We start from the raw sequence: 18,799 nt of genomic DNA, 5'->3' as shown, positions 1-18,799 counted from the left end.
TTGATTTCTTTCTTGGGAACAATAACATATGTCTAGTGGGATATTAGATTGGCCCTATTGAGCTATTTTAAACCATTTAATTTTCATTCAATTTGTTAAATTTAAATAAAAATTTCCAACTCGAAATTCAACTTTTTGCACCAATTATTTCAAAAAGAGAGTTTCAAGAAAACTGGAAAATCACAGTACTGTTCTTTTACTCCCTTTCCTCACCACATCAATCGATAAAACTTGTTCTACTGCCATTTACAATTAAATTGTCACCGTAGATGTCCTCTTATTCATATTGCTGGTTAAAGTTTTAATGGTTTCTATTTTGTCACAGCGTTCGCCGACTTTACCGCAACAATGTGGTCATGCTGATAACTTATCAGCAACTGGTTTCAATTGTCAGATGGTCCTAATTAAAAAATACCTATATTAGTCGCTCTCCTATCCAGTAATTCAGTTCATTTTTCAGTTAATTTATAGAGAAATAAACCTTATTCATATATAAAACCAGTACCTGGTAAGAAATAATTGAAAAATTGCTCAAATGTAAATCATTGAAACTATAAGGGACAGTTTTTAGAGGGAAATTCTCAAACTACCTCTCAGAGAACCTCATTCGAGGGAGAGAGAGGGAGAGAAAGGGAAAGAGAGAGAGAGAGAGGAGAAGATGAGGCTTAGGGCGGGAAATCAACTGTCAGAGGCATTTGTTGGCGCTCTTTACTTCTAATATCTCATCAACGATTCCTGAGATATACTCCTGTGATATTCATCAAATGAACGATGCGATGACTGAGTTATGAAAATGGAAAATGACCCAAACTTTTGTTCAGAACAATTAATGAATTGAGATTTTATATTTTTATTGCAGACTTGGATGTTTGTCTCTTCTATGTCATTTACTATATGCTAAATAACTATTTTGGTTAAGTACACGTCATTTCTGTACGTATATTATGTTTTTGTTAGAAATAAAAAAAAAAGACTAATGAGGAATAACAGTTTTCAAGTTTCGAAATGTTAACCGAAAATTGAAATATTTAAAAATGGATTATTTGATAACTTTATGCAAGCTTAGCAAAAGCGGAAAAGATGGAATTGCATGGATTGGCAAAATATTGACCATTACCTGAATTACCAGTATTACTCTCACTTAATGGATTTCTGCCTCTTCAACTTACGGCTTATTTGAGAAGGAAAGCAAAAGTTCAACTTATCGTGATCGTCCCGCGATATCTCAGTAGTATAAGCCATGTTAAGTTGATCTTTGGAATAAATCATTATGTCAATCTATTCCCTTTAATGGCAAGCTAAACTGTTATAATAAAGAATGTGCAACTTTACCACTCACCTTATGGTTATTATTTTGGACAGGACAGTACTGTACAGCTGGGATGAACGGTTTTCATCAGCAAAATGATACATTTTAACGGATTTTTAACATTCCTTTTTGATCATTGGCTAATTTTCGTTGACATTAATGTCTAAATTAAAGTTCATTTGAATGTTCTGATACTTTTTCATTGTTCTAATACCCAAAATAATTCCAGCTCTTTCTTCTCCTTTTTATGCATTAAATTTCAGTCTTATTGATTCAGCTAAGATCAGGATGATAAGATTAACCTGTTTAATCACTACATTTTGACTGATGTCTTATCATCAATTCCTTGGATATGAGGATGCATGTGGATTCATGATGTTATTCTGAGAAGAAGATTCAATTTCAACATCTTTTAGTGGTTTATGTTATGGTGCCTTCTTTTCGGGAATTTCAAGGGACGTATTAATAGCGAGGAAATTGAATCTTCATGGTACTGTAACATTACTTTGAGTATATAAATAGTATATCTTAAACTTCATATTGGCTATTTCTGTTTAACATGATATATTTGGTGATACATTGACGTCTTTGCGTATTTTGCGTTTTTTTTTTTTTTTTTACAATTTTTGAAGGAACTTTTATCTACAGTTTCATTTCGTTGTTATGTAAGTTTCCTAATTTTCGGTTTCTATATCATATCGATGTCTGAACGATAAACGACCATATTCATTCATATATTTTCATCGTCATTCTTTTTAATTTTTGCGACCATTTCTTCATGCTTATTTCTATGGTTATTATTATTTGAAGCGGCAAACTATTTCTGTTTGTATTTATATCTCTCCCGCTTCCGAACTGCACATACGTATGGTAAAATATTTCATTTGGCTTTGCATTTATATTATTCTGATAAGGTGTATGTTATGGTAAAGTAATTCCTTTGTTTTACTAAACGTAACTTCCGGTTGGTTTTTTTGTCCTTTTTTTGTTAGTGGCTGCTTATTTTTTTTCCACACATATTTATTTTATTATTTACTTACTGCTTTAATAGAAAACAATGAGTGAAATATGTACACTGTTAACAATATAGTGATGAAAGTGGCAATTATAATAATGCTAGTGATAATAGTACAGTTATGGTAATGGAATACAGTAATTCTTCTGTATTAAATCTGGAATACCTGCATGCATCTTGTCGCCTTTTTTCAGGCGAAATTGGAACGGGTATTAGGTTGCACAGCTGTTTCACGGTCGTCAGTATCGGTGGACGACAACAAAGGCATTGTAGCCTATCCGGCTGGGTAAACTTTTGTGAACTTTCCATCAGTAAAAAAAAAGGTTACGGTATGCATCTTAATTATAGCGCAGTCACTATCTCTTATTCAACGTCATCAGCGACTTAGCATCATAATGTATCACCTTTGTCTGTCTAGTACGCGAATTTTACATTTCTGCGGCATTTTCTATTTCTTTTCTCGTTATTATAAACGCAAAAATTTGAGACGAGGACTTCTAATAAAAGTTTTTTACAACCGAGTTGAAAATCAAATGAAATTAGAGTAATACTTATGGAATTTGAAACTTTTGCAGGTAAAGTCTCAGTATGAAACAATATATAATTGAACCTAAGATATTTGAAGAACTGTTCTAAGCATGTGATTTTGTTTCTTATTCAGGGCTACCGTCATTCTTTATAATCCAAGAAATAACGGCCAAGCCCATTTAATTGGTACAACGAAAAACAGTATAACATGCTTATCATTCTCTTTCTGCGGAAGATACATCGCTACCGGAGAGGTATTCTAGAGACTGAATTTGTGGAGAAATGAGATTTCGAGTCGGAAAACGAAAGAATGCTTTTTCAAGAAATGAAAGTTGGAACATTATTGCAGCAATAATTCCTTATCAAATTTTCGAAAATTGAATTTCAGACTGGACATGAGCCTCGATTACGAGTTTGGGAGCTTTATGACGTGAAAGGACAGTTCGCTTTCACCCAGATTGTTGATATAAAACACCATCAATTAGGGATCAGCTGCGTGGCAAGTTTTGAGCGGCAATTCATGCCACAAATTTTGCGGTTTTTTGAATTCATAATTTGAAAATTTTTAATTGTTGAATTAAGATGAATTTCTGGAATATACGGTGTGGTCTGGAATATACTTACAATTAATTAACTTTTAGCGTTTCACTCCTAACGGGCACTTAGTGTCAGTAGGAAATCAGCATGATCGGTCGATCGTAGTTTGGGATTGGCAGGCACAACAAAAAATTGCTGAAAATCGTCTAACTTCGAAAGTAAGTGTTTTTTCTGGATTTAACCTTTTTTGTTGCGTTCATTTCATTTATAAAACTTCTTACTAGGCTGACTTTCATGCAAGTAAATATTTGTTTGTATTACCAGCTTGTTATAAATATTATTTGCTGATATTTTGACAAAGCTGAAGTATTGAAAGCAGCCCGGTTAGTCGGATACATAGTGCTGGAGTGGTATTAAAAGTAATTTTTCAGGTTAATTCAATTGACATTACAGAACAAGGCGGGTGTGTAACGGTAGGAATCAGGCACGTTAAATTTTGGTATGTTGCAAGGAAACCAGAGAGTACGAAGAGTGTACCTTTACAGGTATGAGAATCTGCGTAACAAGTAGGGTTTTGACTCTCTTCTATTGAAACGAAGACCTATTTCTTCAGTGAAAGCCGAATTCTGGAGCTTGAACTCTTCCATGGCTGTTTCTTGCTCACATCACTACCGACCATATTCTTATTTTAAAATCAGACTTTAAAACTTAAATTTATATCTAAGTTATTTACAGGGTCGTTCAGCAATTTTGGCCGATCAGCGAAACAATACCTTTTTAGATGTTTGTTGCGCTCCTGGTAATCGAACATTTTCAGTCACAGAAACTAGCCTTTTGATTGAATTTCATGATAAAAAGGTAATAATTTAGTGGGGGAGTCGAGCATTTTTATGAATATTCGTTTTAATGCTATTGTTTTTTGTTCTTTCTTTTTCGCACTATTTCGCTTTCTTACTTTCCCTTCCATTTTTCCTTTGTATGCAGTTTCCCTTCAGTTCGTCCATAACACCAGTATAAACCGTTGTTTCAATATAGTTCTAAATTTACATTTTTTCAAATATGGAATCAGATGGTGGAAGAACTCCATCACTATATTCAGTATTCGAGTAAACTAATAAATAAAAATGTGGAATTAGAACTTTACTGAAAGCTATCAATTTCATCCATTAAACACGCAACTTTCTTTTGATATCTTAACAATTATATCTTTACCCAGACATACATCAATGTTTAATTTTATGTGCTTTTATTAAACTGTTTTGGTAGCTGAACTTATTTTAGCTAGTGAGTACCTATGACCTGCACAGTGAAGTTCCACGTTCGATAGTCCTTGGAACTGGTGAATTGTTTATTGGATTCAACAATGGTTTTATAAGATGTTTGGATATCACGACAATGAAACATAAATTTACATTCTGTAAACCACACTATTTGTCATGCGATGTTGCGGAAGGTGTAAAACAGGATGCACTGTTGCCTGATTCACATCCTACAGGGTGTAGGTCGGCAACTTTTTCAGTTAAATATGAAAATTTAAGCTTGATAATCTTAATAAGGAGGAAGATCAAAAGAAAAATTAACTGCAGAAATTATTTTCACTAGAACAAGGAAATAAGCTTCTTGAGAATAGTGACGTCATTCAGATATTATTGTTCGTGACTCAGATACGAGTTTTAAATTTTAGTGTCTGCTTTTCAGATACCCTGATGTACGAGCACTAACATATAATAGAAAGACTGGAATGCTTACTGTGGTTTATAGTGATCGGTCTATTTATACATGGCAACAAACGAATCGGAGTATTCTCAAAATTTCCTCACAGCTTTTTCATGTTGGACCAGTGATTTCACTAGAGGTAAGTCATAGAGCGACTGTTTTGGTCTGCTCTTTTTTCAATGTATTTAAGAAAAGAATATGAGTTTTGCAGGTTTATCCATCAAATTTTGAATGGTTACCACATGGTTCTATCATAACGGGTGGTGCAGATCAAACTGTTCGGATATGGAATGTGGATCATCTATCAAGTTCATTTGATGAGGTTTGTTTTTTGGTCTAACCTATAGCAAATTTCATTTAGAACTTTCAAAATGAAGTTTTGAATTTTTGTTTACTAAATAAATTGTATCCTATCTTTTGCAGAATAAGAGGACTTCGTTGCCATGTGCAAATGTTTTCTCGGAGGATTTGAAAAAAGTTATTTTTATGACCAACAGTGATTCTCAGCTTAACGAATCACCAGATGGTATGTTTCACTTAAAGTAAAATGGGTCGACTTGTTCAGCATACATACAGTTTACATCAGCGACATCATTCGCTTTTTGTTTGGTACTTAGTTTAAAAGTAATAAAGGTGAAGTAAGTAATATCAGAAAATTTCCAAATAACATGTATTCATATCTTTCCATTCTCTTTTCAGAAGTATTTGGAGCATCCATATCTGATACAGGCAGCGGCGTGAAATCTGTGAAAGTAAGTCCTGATGGAAAACATCTGGCTGCAGGCAGTCGAGATGGAAATTTGTCGTGAGTTTTCAACTTTTCGAAATATGAAAAACCTAAAACAAAGTTGTTGACCTCATTATTGCAAAATTTTTTCCTAAAAATTCTCCAATTTTTTGGGTTTAATTTTTCAACCAGATTGTTTCAGTGTTTATGATTTAACTATACCAACTATGGAAATGATTGCATTTTTCGAAGCACATGAAAGTGATATTATGTGTATGGAATATTCTGACCCAAAGAGTCGTGAGTTTGTGCTGCAGTTTTTCACCGAATTTTATGTAGTTTCTTCTTGTGCTATTAAAACTTTCGGTTTGTTTGTTAGCTAATATTATTAATAAATGATGGCTTATATCAAAACAAAGAAAAAAAAAAGACAAGGAGCACTTTATCGAAAGATGAGCGAAATGGCAGGTTTCTCTGTTCGATATTAAATTACAGAAAATTAGATTAACATATTACAAAAGACGAAGAACTTGTGATTCATGATTTTTAATGCTGATCATGTAATAGATAGCTTTCGGTATTTTTGTGTTATTTTTTGGATACTTATCAATATATTTTTGCAGCATCTGCTTTTGCGACTTTCTATAAATTCACTGTTTCAGCTCGTTATCTGCTAGCTACTGGAAGTCGAGATCGCATGGTGCACTTGTTCGATCCACTTAATGGCTACCAACCATTAGCAAGTATTGATGATCATACAAGTACTATTAATTCCATACTATTTGTGGAGGTTTGTGATGAATTTTCTCAAATACTACAAAAATTTTCTTGTTCTGATTTTTATTTTCAAAACATTTATTAATTTGCAAGAAAACTAAAGAGCTATATTATAGGAAGCGGGTAGTTTGCAGTTGATAAGTTCTGCTGCTGATCGTTCAATCGTAATTAGGAAGATGGTCGATTCAGAAGTAATTTTGTAATGAATTTGATAACTTAAGATTGTTTAGAACAGAAAAACTGTGAACTTTGACCAAAATTCATTTAAAAAATAGAATACAAACTGTTAGTTACTCTATAGGAATATAATTAGAATATTTTTACACAACTGTCCCGAACCCGTTTTTTTTCCATCAAGAACATTCAGGTGTTTATTGAGGAAAACATTTTCATCTTTATCTGATTTTAGCCTACCTAGTTCTACATAAAATTTTTTTGCAGCCATCTTCGGTAACTTTTTCACGTATAACCCACATAAAATCTCAGTTTGGCTTGAACTATATCGTGTTAAGTGCTGGTGGAATGGTTGCCGCTTGCCAGGATCGTCAGCTTCGAACATATTCGTTTCAAGGAAAGCTTGTGAAACAGATTAAAGGGGCTGCAAGTGATGATGGACAGCTCACCAGAGTTATTTTTCATCTAAATAGATCATTTAATTTCATTCATCTAATTTGTATATGCAATATGAAATTTTTTAGCGCAGCTGTCATCCTCAATTAGAAACAGTCCTTAAATATTTCCATAATATCACTTTTGCTTATCTTGCAAGTTATATAGGTACGATTGGATCCATCAGGAATTTATGCCGCAACAGTATGTACAAATCGAAATGTTTATATCATTGATGTAGCCACGGGAGAATTTGCTGCCGTATTGACTGGCCAGTCGGATAACATCACAGATGTTGCTTTTTCCGCTGATTGCAGGTTAATTTTAAAATGAGATGAAGTTTGAATTTTCAGCTCATTAGCGGTGTATCTATCCATTAATTGAATGATTTATGTCATTTCACCGTTCTGTGGTATAAATTCTGGGATATTAAGGAATTTTTTTTTTTTGTCACTCCCAATGATTACTGGAAATTTGATGGAAAAGGAGCTATCTTATGAAAAGAAGAATTTTTATCCTTTTTATTGAAGTTGGAAAGCTAACGAAAAGCTTCAGTTTCAAGATAGGTCTTAAGTATTCATAATAATCATGTTAAGTATCAGTAATTATGTCAAAATATTGTATTTACAAAACCGATTTGTCTTGTCAATAATATAGAAATTTCAAACTTCAAAAACATTTTTATAAAGTGTGTTTCCCTAGCACATTTTGTTTTTTAGAGATGCATAGATTTCCATTAATTAGTTCTGCTATGGTTTTCATTTATTTGAAGTACTGCAGGCGATTATACGTTGTTTCCTACAGCGGTTGCATTTTCGTATGGCGGTTGTCCAATTTTCTTGTCAGCAAAATGATGACTGCCGCACGAAAATCCCAAATCACCAAGAATACTAGCACTGCAGGAATAGAAAAACCTTGTGAACGGTAAGCAGCATTTTTGCAGAATATGATTCGTATTTTTTTCCCATTTCTTTTTTTAAGCCGTTTACAAATCCATCAGGCTTCTGCAGAGGTCTTCATATATACTTTCTTTATAAAAAGTGTTGCTTTATGTAGCATAGAAATGAACTTTCAAATTCTTCTATGCAAACACACATAATTATTAGGTCCGAAACACCTGATAGTTTGTTGGGGAGTGGCAGTGATGCAGCTGGTGATGAACACATGGAGTATATACGAAATATGAAGGTTTAATTTTCTTATTGGTTTTTTCTAGGTTTAACCAATACTAAATAGCAACTGGATTTCAAAAAGAAAAAAATCGTTAAGCAATTAACAACTGATTTTTTTTTTGAGAATTGTTCTCAGCATTTTCGGACTATCGTATAACTTCAATAGGCGATACATTGCACCGTAGCAATCCCGGTGTTAATTTGAGATTTAGATAATTTTCGGCAAAAAATTGACTTTCTTGAAGGTTTCACTTGATTTTTTCTTTTTTTTTTTAAATTACTTTTGCTAACTTAACAAAATTATGTATCGTGTAGAGAATAGTTTGTCTCAAGTGTCAAATTTTATTTTGCATTATAATATAGTGAAGAGTTATTATTCTGGGAAGGCGATGACATGGGTATCAACAAATCTTAATACTTAGAATAGAAATATTTATATTGTTCTTATATCAAAGAACATAACTCATAAATCTTAGTCACATTTATCTTACGATTGGTTTTTGCCTCCCACTGCTTTCATTATTGCGCTAAAGTCATAACAACTTGAATAAGTTGAGGAATTGCCTCATTTACAAATCAGGATTTAACATTTTTATAGGTGAAAGATTCAGAATCTGAATTTGGTTCTCTGAGCAGCATCAGAATTGGCGATGAAGATTCGGATAGTTGTATGGGGCGGAAGCCAACAACAATGATTATCAATACTCCATCAAGTAGTATGATTACAGAGTATGCTTTTTTCCGTTTCATCTTTAATTGCCGTGATCTCCTGTTTTAATTTGTTAACGGGGAGTTCGAAGTGATGAATAATGATACTATGTTAGCCATTTGTTTTAAATTTTTTCATTACAATTGTCCTGTAGCTTGACGCATCTTTGACCTTCATTCTGGTGACTGGAAAATGTACTCTGCCCACTGTACAGTGTCAGATAAAAATGTGGCAGTTTAGAAGAGTTACGCAGGCATATGCGACATATCTTTACACATTGTACACATAGTTTAAGAAATAGTCGAGATATAAAGAGGGTAAACAAGTGCTGAAATTTATCGCACCGTTTGCGTATTTGAGCATCAGTTGTGTCCCACCAGTGAGTTTATTTAGCACTTTTCTATTCAAAATTAGACTTACATGTTACAAAAATTGGGAAGTATATATATCATTATAGTGCTTTGATTTCTAATTTTTTATATAACTTTCGTTAGAGTCTTTTGATTTCAGTTTTATTTTCTCTCCAGTCGCTGCTACCATGATTCCCATTAGCTACAGTTCACTGTTCTTTTTTCACATTTGCGCTGAAAATTTTCATCATTTATATCTGTCTTTTAGTAACTTTCGTAAGTGTTCCCTACTTAATAGTATGCTAATCAATACGGCTGGAAATAATGATTAAGTCCATTATTGAAATATGACTGACTCCTTGATATACTTCACGAATACCATTTCTGATGTATGACTATTATATTTGTATTCATGTTAATTTTTATCTATGAAACTGCGGGCCATTGAACCCTTTTTAATTTTGTAGTTACGAAGTTAAGGGTTCGAGCAATATACTGCAGCAACATACTGACGCCCTCATTTCCCTTATAAGGAAAAATTTGTGCATCATTTCGTTATCTGATTTTGCGTTATCTTACATTTATTTTCTTCAGTTGTACTGATTTTCACATATAATTGTTGATTTTCTTGAAATTTTTCATGGCGGAGAGCTTTTCTCTTTAAAACAACTAATAGAGTGAAATTTTTTCGCTGAGGTCCTTACAGTTGAAATTGCATTCCTGAAGTAAGTTGTGATACATAGGCTCTAAACACTTTTCCACTTTATACTTTGTTTTATTTTAACTGTTTACTTTAGAAAGGAATCTAGCATAGGAGAATTGGAAATAGCTTTGGTAATCAAATTTTTTAGTTTCAAGTTTCTACAGTTGGCAATTGTAGTGATGATTTTGAACTGAAGCGGCTGACAACAGAAGTTGTGCGGCGTAGCACAAGTGGAATGATGAATGAACAATTTACCAGCTGGGATAATGTTTCAGCAGCTAATGGTAATTATCTTAGTTACAAATATTTTGATCCGATAGTTTGAAAAAATTCAATTTTGTCCGTTTATTTTTTTTAATTTCAATTCGATTTTTTTTTGAATTCAACTTTGGAAAGGAAATTATGCATAAGGAATTCTCGACTAATTAATATACTTAAAGATTTCGCCGTTTTTCAATTCATATTAATGGCGTTGAAATTGTTTCGGATATCTGCTGTCTCCCTTTGCAACTATTTCCGATTCTTTATTTTTATCAAATATCTGTTTGGTTTTATAATTTGTAATTCACAGTGATTTAATTCAGAGTTCGGCGTTTAATAGATAGTTTTAAGAGACGATGTTTCAAATTCTGTCCCATGAAGAAGACAACCATCAGTATATGTTGCTCTTTTATTATCATTAAAAGAAAAAATTGTCCTTATGATTTAATCCAATTTTTCTCGTAATAAATTTATTGCTGGGATAGTTTAAAATTGTACAAGTAGAACTGCTACTTGCTCGCAGAATTAATGGTTGATAGTTTCACTCCAACATTTACATAACTGTTAAGCAAAATAAACAAATTTTCCTTGGGAACATGAATTTTATGACATAAAAATAGATGTAACAAAAGTAGCTGTGTTAATTACTCCCAACTTTTCTCAGTAATTCTTTTTTACTCTCCTTTTTACTCTCCTTTCTTTGGTCTTTCATCTTTTACATTCCTCCGTCTTTACTGTTCAGCTGTTTTTTTTTTAATCTGCCTTTTTTTCTTGTCCATTTTGCGCTGAAAATTGATAGTTCCTCATATGTACTCTTTCCGATTTGGATCATTTGTTCATATTTATAAGATTTTGTGATCCACTGTCCATGTCATTTGACTCACTCTTTCAGATTTCTCCGATGAGGAACAAACACTACTATCGACAACAACAAGCGCAGACAGATCTTCAGGGGCGTTGAACTTTGTCCAGCAGCAATTAGGCGGTAGCGCAACCATTGGAAGAGAAGGGGATGCATGCACTACAAGCAGCAATACACCTTTAAATTTGCGGTTAACACAACTACCAGGGACAACTGCCGCACTAGTATGTCATAATGGTGCCGGCAATGGTACTGATATTGTTAAGGAAGAAAATGCAGATAGTTATGGACCATCAAGCATTGTAGCGGGAAACAGTGTTTTAACACGAAAATCACGGAAAAAATGGGATGATATGGCAATTAGCCCTATTGGGGGTACGTTTACTCTTTGCATGCTTGATCTGAGATCGCTGACGATGTTGGCGTTCAGGTGTTAAAATGACCTTAAAGTGCCAAAGTGTGATCATTTTTCATACCAGACTTTTCCGTCTCAGTTTTATTACTGCACTTTTAGAATAAGAATGATCTGTTGGAAAACACGATTTATGCAAAGATCTGTTTAAAAATTGCCGTCTAGTAATGACATTATGGACATTTTTGCTACCTTCTTTGTAGCCTAAATTAGCTTATTTGGTCGTTTAGATACACCAGTCTATGTCTCATCATTGATATCAAATTCATTCGATGTGCCATCCACTGAAACGCACGTCTTTCCGTCATCCACAGAGCCATCATCATCCAAGGAAAATGTGCTAGGTGGTTTTATGACCATGAATGGTAATCAGATACAGTATTCACCGCTTTCATCCGAGCGAAATGTTAACAAAAGTTTGTTATTATTAACAAATTTTCAATGGATTTTCTTTCGCAGCGTTTTCCTTACGTCTTATTTCTGGGTTTATTATCGGATAAACAAAAGTCATGTTCCGTATAGCAGATCGAAAAAGAACTGGTTTTTTCGGTCTCCAAAGCTTTTAAGTGAAATAACATCCTCTCTTTGTTTTCTGTATATATGTGAATTTTGGCTAAGAAAATTTTTCATAATACTTCATTCTTATAGAAATACCGAATTCCATATCAGCATCAGGGATTGCTGAGTTGCAGCAGCAAGTTTCTTCTTTTCCATTCAGTAACGCAATCCGGAATGCCAGCGAATCTTCTGAGCCATACAATACACCAGTTTTAGTTTCACCCTCTATGTCCCCTCAGTCGCCTAGTTCGGCATTCAGTCGGGCTAGCGTGAAACGTTGTAGTTTAACAAAACGCCTGAAGGGGATCAGGTGTAGTGAGGTTTGTTACTTTAATCATTACTTTTAACAAAGTTATCCTCCTATACTTTAAGAGCTCGCTGAAAGTTTATTCGCCAATTATTCAGCAGTGTGATATTTAAATATAATTTAGAATGAATTTTGAAAGACTTTATAAGATAGTGCTTTAAGAATATTTGAAAATCATAACATGAGAGGTCATATATGCTTACAGTCACAGACAGTGTGGACACCGCCTTTAATCGGTACCAGGAGATCGGCAAGCAACATGCATTACACTACAGTGTCAGGACGAACAATCCCAGTAACACGACGAAGTTAGTTCAAGTTTCCTTTCCTGAAGTTTATTTTGCTTGAAATATATCTTTTGTATGACCTAACAGACGAATGGATCAATTTGCATCCACTGTTTAAGGTGGGATGCCAGTCTTAGTAGTTATTTTTCCCAAAAAATAATTTTTCCCGATATTGAATGATAGTACTTCTTATTTGATTTTACTAATTCTTAAATTATAATTTGGGTGATTGATTCGTATTCCTCTTTAAAGACTGTGTTTTATGAGGACTTGCAGTTATTGTCTTTAATTTTATATAACACTTCAGCACCAGCACCTTCCGTAGTTATTTGTTCCCCTCCTATGTGTTTTATTATTGGTGATAACTTTTGAGAATTCGCATGCACAGCTTTTGATTTACTGTCAGTTTCGAACATCCGCACTGGTTTCATTTATGCAAGCCTCACGCTAGCTTTTAGGGAATTCCTCTTATCATAATCATTTGGGTAGATAAGTGAAAAATGTGTGGTGCTAGCCGACCAAGTTACGCAGCATTTTTATCAAATTTCTTTATAAATCGATACCTTCGCTTCGATGCCTTCGCTGTACAATATTATTTTGTCGTCTTTGCACTGTGCTTTTATTTTGCTTTCAGAATCCGATTTGCACATCACTTTGTCGCGTTTATATCAACAGCAACAACAAGAAAAGAATAACTTAAGTACTGCAGCCATAGGTCGAGCTTTAAGTCCACTGGCTCGTTGCCAAGCAATTAATGATGTTATCAAAAATCGACGAATGACAGTTGCAGGAGGTTTTGATTATTTATAGCAAAAAACACTGACAGCTAGAGCTAATCACTGCTGGAATTTTGCTGGCATGTTTTTTTGGTTATTGGTGTTTGTTACTCATTTTGCAGATTGAGATTTCTGTTTGTTTGTGGATAATGTTTTAGATATATCTACGTTTTGAATTTAGGGTGGCTTTTTCTCCTTTAGAGATAAAGTAATGTGCTGTCCATTTATAGCAACACACTGAAATCTTTGGAATAATCTGAACAGGATTCTTTTTTTGCTATAATATTTTTGGTACTCCAGTTCTGTATTTGCAACCTTTCCAATTGGAAGATAAAAATGAACTTTTTTTTTTGCAAATTTTTTTTGCATTTCTCAAAAGTTTGCATTTCTTTTCATAACACCACGAAATTTCGGATCTTTTTTTTTAAATCCTTAAGCTGTTTAAGATAAATTGTCTTCCTAAAACGGTGCAGCAGGTCTAAAATGACAATTCTTTATTTATGTGAGGATGACTGCTTCATGATGCCTAAACTTATTACATGAGTATTTTTCGGGAAATAAATGATAGAAAAAAGTCGGAATCAAGATATGTCCGCAGTGTTCTCCAGTTTATTATCAGCCACCAACATTTGTTTATTTTTGAAAACTTCCATGGATTGAAATGCATATTTTTGTCGCTCGCAAGTCGTCTAAATTAATTAAGCTTGGAAATTTTGTTTTCCCTTTTCTACCTTTTTTTTTTTAATAAGATAAGAGGGCCATTGAAAATAAGTTGAAAGCACTTGTAGATATGATAGCTCAAAAAATTGGATTATGCTCGGTTTCTCAGCTCTTCGAAATATTTGACAGTTTTATTCGAAATTAAAGACAGAAACGCACTGTTTATTTGTTTACTTCCAGAAGAAGATTATGCTTCATCAGATCTCCATTTACGCAGTCGAAGTCAAAGCCCTTCACAACTCGCTCTCAGTGTTCTAGGAAATGGGAAGCGGCAGCGACAAGTAAAGAATTTGCTTAGATGAAAATATGAGACAACTTTTGGTTCACTTTTATGTACTGCATATCAAATTTAAATTACCGAAATATTGCTGACGCATTATATAAGTTGTGCAGCTTTCTAGGATTCCGATATGTCGACATATTCAGTTTTAACGATGGCTTCTACTCGCTTGACACCATCATCTTCACGGACGAATCTTCGAGCTGTCACTCTTAACAAGCAGCAATCATCACAGACGTTGAATCGATTAGCAGGATTGCGTGACAGGTGTTTTTATATATAAAAGTACCCATAACCTATGATTTTAAGGACACTTGCTAATTGATTTACTCGAAATAAGTAGAGTATTTGTGGATTGGTTTATTCGAAATATGTTAGCAATCAGTTTTGTCCAGTCTTCTGATTCATTTTCTTGCAATTTTTTAAAAAAAACACTTTTCATTTTCTGTGAAACATAAGATTTTAAAGAAGACGGATCCGTCATCATATGTAAGTTTAGACATAGAAACTCGACATTTTTACTAGTGCTGTGCATTGAAACAGTTGATACAGCAAGAAAGTTAATAACAATTTTCGGGATTCAGTGAGTTGCGTACAAACTTCTATTTTCTATCTTGATCAATAAGGACATATCTCGTTTGGTGATATTGTATTGCTGTCTTGATTTTTTAAATTAGGATATGCCACTCGCTCTGAATATTTGATTTTTTTCACTCAGTTTGTTGCATACTACATTTCATTTTCGTAGTTCTGCTTCAGGCGGAATTTCATGCAGTACCGGTAGAATTTGTTTGTCAATAATCTGCCAGCATTCTTATTTTAAAGTAGTTCATGTGGTTAAAACTTTTTAATATACCAAATTGCTGTGTTGGAAATATGTCGTCCGGATGTCTTATCGCAACTTACATGGAGTTATGGGAATTTTTTGTTGTCATTTCTAATCTACGTCTTATCTTCTAACCTCTAACCCGACAAAAATCAAAGTTTTTCTACCATCAGCTCGAATTCTATTAAATTTGTAATCCATGTGATGCAAAACGGATAATTTAAGCTGAGATTCCCTGTCATTTTATCCAAAATTCTTGTATCTAATGCCAAGTCCAGTGAAGATCTATTCATCAAACTCTGTTCTGCCTTCATGCATAAGCTTCAAATTCAGTTTCTGCCAACATAGTATTTCCAGTCATCACGTGATTTTAGGTTTACGTTATTTATTATTAACTAATGGAAAACTTGGTTTATTTGATGTGCCATCATTTTTATTTACGTTATTTATTATTAACTAATGGAAAAATTGGTTTATTTGATGTGGCATCATTTATTGTTCAGGTTGCGCAAATCTCAGGAGAATTTAGCTGGACCTCTAAGCGATGACGGTTTCGCAGCAGTTCCAAACATTATGTCGCGTTCAAAGTCATTTGGTAATCTTCGGTTAACAGCCGCTGCACCGTTAAATGGAAATCGACCTGGACTTGGTTTACTACTTGGTACCAGTAGTGATGCTAGTAGATCATATCTATCACGGTTAAGTGCTGATATTACTCCTGTGTAAGTAATTTCCAAGTTATTACCAGAGATACTTATCATAAAACTAGGTTTTGAAGTAACTCCCAGTAACTGTTAGGTGACCTAACAATATAAATGGTTTGTCATGAAATGTGGATGTTCTCTGGAATGGTATTGGTATTCTGTGTTGTCATTGGTATTTTTATTTGACTGGGACGTTTTATGCTTCTAATGATTGAAAAAAATTTTTTCAGTGAACTTTTTGAGATTGTGCAGGAATTGCTTATCAATGAGTTACTCGCATTTATACATAATATTGGGCTAGCTTCCTTCTGTCATTTTATTCCTTACAGAATTTTGTTCCTTATAAATTTTATTCCTTACGAGAATTTTATTCCTTATTATATTCCTTACAGTGGTTTTCTTCTCATTTTACTGGTTTTTCCCACAGCTTCAGCAAAATATTTGCCTCGAACGGATGTTGAAATAGCAAAAGATAATCTGATAAAAGAGGGGGTATTCGATAACATTTTTCTCATATTTTCTTTCCGTATTTCTGAAGGGGTTAATCGCCTTCATAGAAGCATGGATTGATCAGTTGTAAGGACTAGATTACCAGGTTTTGTTGAATCAGTTGAGCGTGATCTAATTTACTTAGTTTTCTTTCATTCGTCTGAGTTAAGTCTTAACTATTTTACAAAAGAATTTAAAATGTCGAAGCTTACAAATTATATTAAGGTTCTAAAATTACTTTAATGACCTGGTTTTAGTTTGCGGAAGAACTTAAGTAAAAAATTCAAATTTTGCACTTTCTCTTTAAGATTCAACAACATGTTTGAGAAGTAAGTGCAGTTCTTATTCTAGTATTTGACCATCCAACTGTTAATCATCATATTTTAAGGAGTTTGTCATACAAAGCACATAGCATGAGAAATGACGCGGGCTTCAAATTTGTTTTAATTTGTCGGATGATTAAGCGCATCTCGATGCTTAGTCTGTTTTTTCTTCTACTTTTGTAGTTTTGTTTTTGCAGCAAATAGATTCAGTAATTTTCAGTGGTGCGTCAGGATTAAACATCCGAAGTCGTTTGATTGCTCGATCAGTAGGTAATTTATATAATACCCCGGAAAGAAACGATATATTAACTGGCAGCAATCTTTTGAATCAAGCAGAAATACCGTCGGGCACAAAAACTGAACGGAATTTGGCAAAAACTATTGAAAATCTGAAAAAAGCGAGGTTCGCGAAATTTGATTTCTTTCTCTGACCACCTAGACTATTAAATTCTAAGTTTTTTCATAGTTTCCTACTTTACCCCACACCTACTCGGGGCTATTTTCTATGGATTCACTAGGGAGTTTGGCTTTTCTCATTGACCAGAAATCATTTTAATCAGTGGACCGGGAAGGATATATCTGTAGCAAGAATTAGGTATTTTTAAAAGTGAGCTAGAAAAAATGGTGCTCTAAATCAGTTTATGAGATTCTATTCGAAACTCCTTTCTTTATAGCAACCCAGATCTTTCGAAGTTTGAAATTGCTGAAACAAGTGAAGTTTTACTTGAGGCGGAAAATGAACGGGAGCATTTGTTTCCGTTAGCTTTTTCAACACGCAATCAAAAGGGTAAAGGAGCAGTACAGAAAAGAGTTAGTTTTTGCTTTTTTCTTGCTCGGTTTAATATCTAAACAATATCCTTGATACTGAGGTAAACCAATTACAAAGAAAAAGGTCATGATAGTAATAATTTAGGAACAAAGCTATAGCACTTTTTTGTCAGGTTGAAAGATATCAACCACGAAATCGGGTATCTCGAGATACGACGAGTGGTGAAAGTGATAGTAATAGTTCAGAAATTAACGGGTCACCACTGCTGCAGGCCGGTGGGACTCTCGGACAACAGTTCGCCCCAAGGCGATACTTTACAACCATTAATGGCACAAGCAGGTTTGAAATTCGAGTTTGATTTGTGGATAATTTTCATTTCAGTTTCTTTCTGTAATATCTAGGTGGAAAGCAAGTTATTATCTATTCCAGGAGTATATCATGTGTTGAAAGTATGCCAAGGCAAAGCGTTCTTCAAACGCGCCGTATTTTCGAACCACAACAACGACACAGTTCTTCAAGTGTCCAACGTCGAGTTCCAAGTTATTTGGCTCAAAAACTTGCGAGGTTTTTATTATCATTATTTAGTTTTTTTAAGTCTGCTTGGATTTGTTATATTTTCCCACCATGTTGATTCAGGAGATACTGCACTTCACTGAACAAAAGATTGAATTTTCATTTTATTCCGCTAACATACTTTCAATCTCGATTTTTGGCTAATACTTTATATACTGCAGCGGTGACATAGTGGCACCAGATGTGGGTAGCGAAGAATATCCACAGCAATCAACATCATCGAGTGAAGTAGTAGCTTTCCAGGATTTTGCTGCTAAAACTCACCAGTCAAAACGTAAGTGATTTTGTTAGATCCAAAGAAAATCTTTTTTGATCTTAATCTGCCAAATGTCCAGTTCCAAAAAACCATTTGTTCATTTCTACAGATTATTGTACTTTAGTTTTCTTTACGATTCTGAAATTACAAAAAGAGTTGAATTTAATGCTCAGACATGCAAGCAGTGTTCTGAGAAAGCTTATTGGATCGTCTCCATAAATACTGGCACTCTAAAGTTTTTGAA

The 18,799-nt window shown here is 33.9% G+C and overlaps 1 protein-coding gene across 1 annotated transcript; it reads left to right on the top strand.

Annotated features, from left to right (window-relative positions):
- Positions 1 to 2,494: 2,494 nt before the first annotated feature.
- On the top strand, positions 2,495 to 18,581 carry LOAG_01776 (hypothetical protein; the record flags this gene model as incomplete). The annotated part of the gene is made up of 33 exons (XM_020445841.1): positions 2,495 to 2,610; positions 2,986 to 3,106; positions 3,241 to 3,312; positions 3,494 to 3,607; positions 3,821 to 3,934; positions 4,125 to 4,247; positions 4,671 to 4,891; positions 5,088 to 5,244; positions 5,317 to 5,427; positions 5,529 to 5,631; positions 5,805 to 5,910; positions 6,035 to 6,198; positions 6,456 to 6,622; positions 6,726 to 6,800; positions 7,051 to 7,236; positions 7,387 to 7,535; positions 7,999 to 8,142; positions 8,325 to 8,406; positions 8,989 to 9,119; positions 10,330 to 10,436; positions 11,306 to 11,650; positions 11,918 to 12,103; positions 12,336 to 12,565; positions 12,758 to 12,860; positions 14,516 to 14,616; positions 14,737 to 14,882; positions 15,945 to 16,163; positions 16,538 to 16,637; positions 17,155 to 17,360; positions 17,632 to 17,767; positions 17,899 to 18,065; positions 18,156 to 18,290; positions 18,461 to 18,581. 33 exons carry the CDS (start codon positions 2,495 to 2,497, stop codon positions 18,579 to 18,581), a joined length of 4,758 nt encoding a protein of 1,585 aa, XP_020303744.1.
- Between the last annotated feature and the right edge of the window lie 218 nt (positions 18,582 to 18,799).

The sequence above is a fragment of the Loa loa genome (genome assembly GCF_000183805.2).
Source record: "Loa loa unplaced genomic scaffold supercont3.3, whole genome shotgun sequence".
Classification (NCBI taxonomy): domain Eukaryota; kingdom Metazoa; phylum Nematoda; class Chromadorea; order Rhabditida; family Onchocercidae; genus Loa; species Loa loa.
The sequence above is the reverse complement of the archived record's forward strand: the minus strand, read 5'-3'. Positions and strand labels throughout refer to the sequence as shown.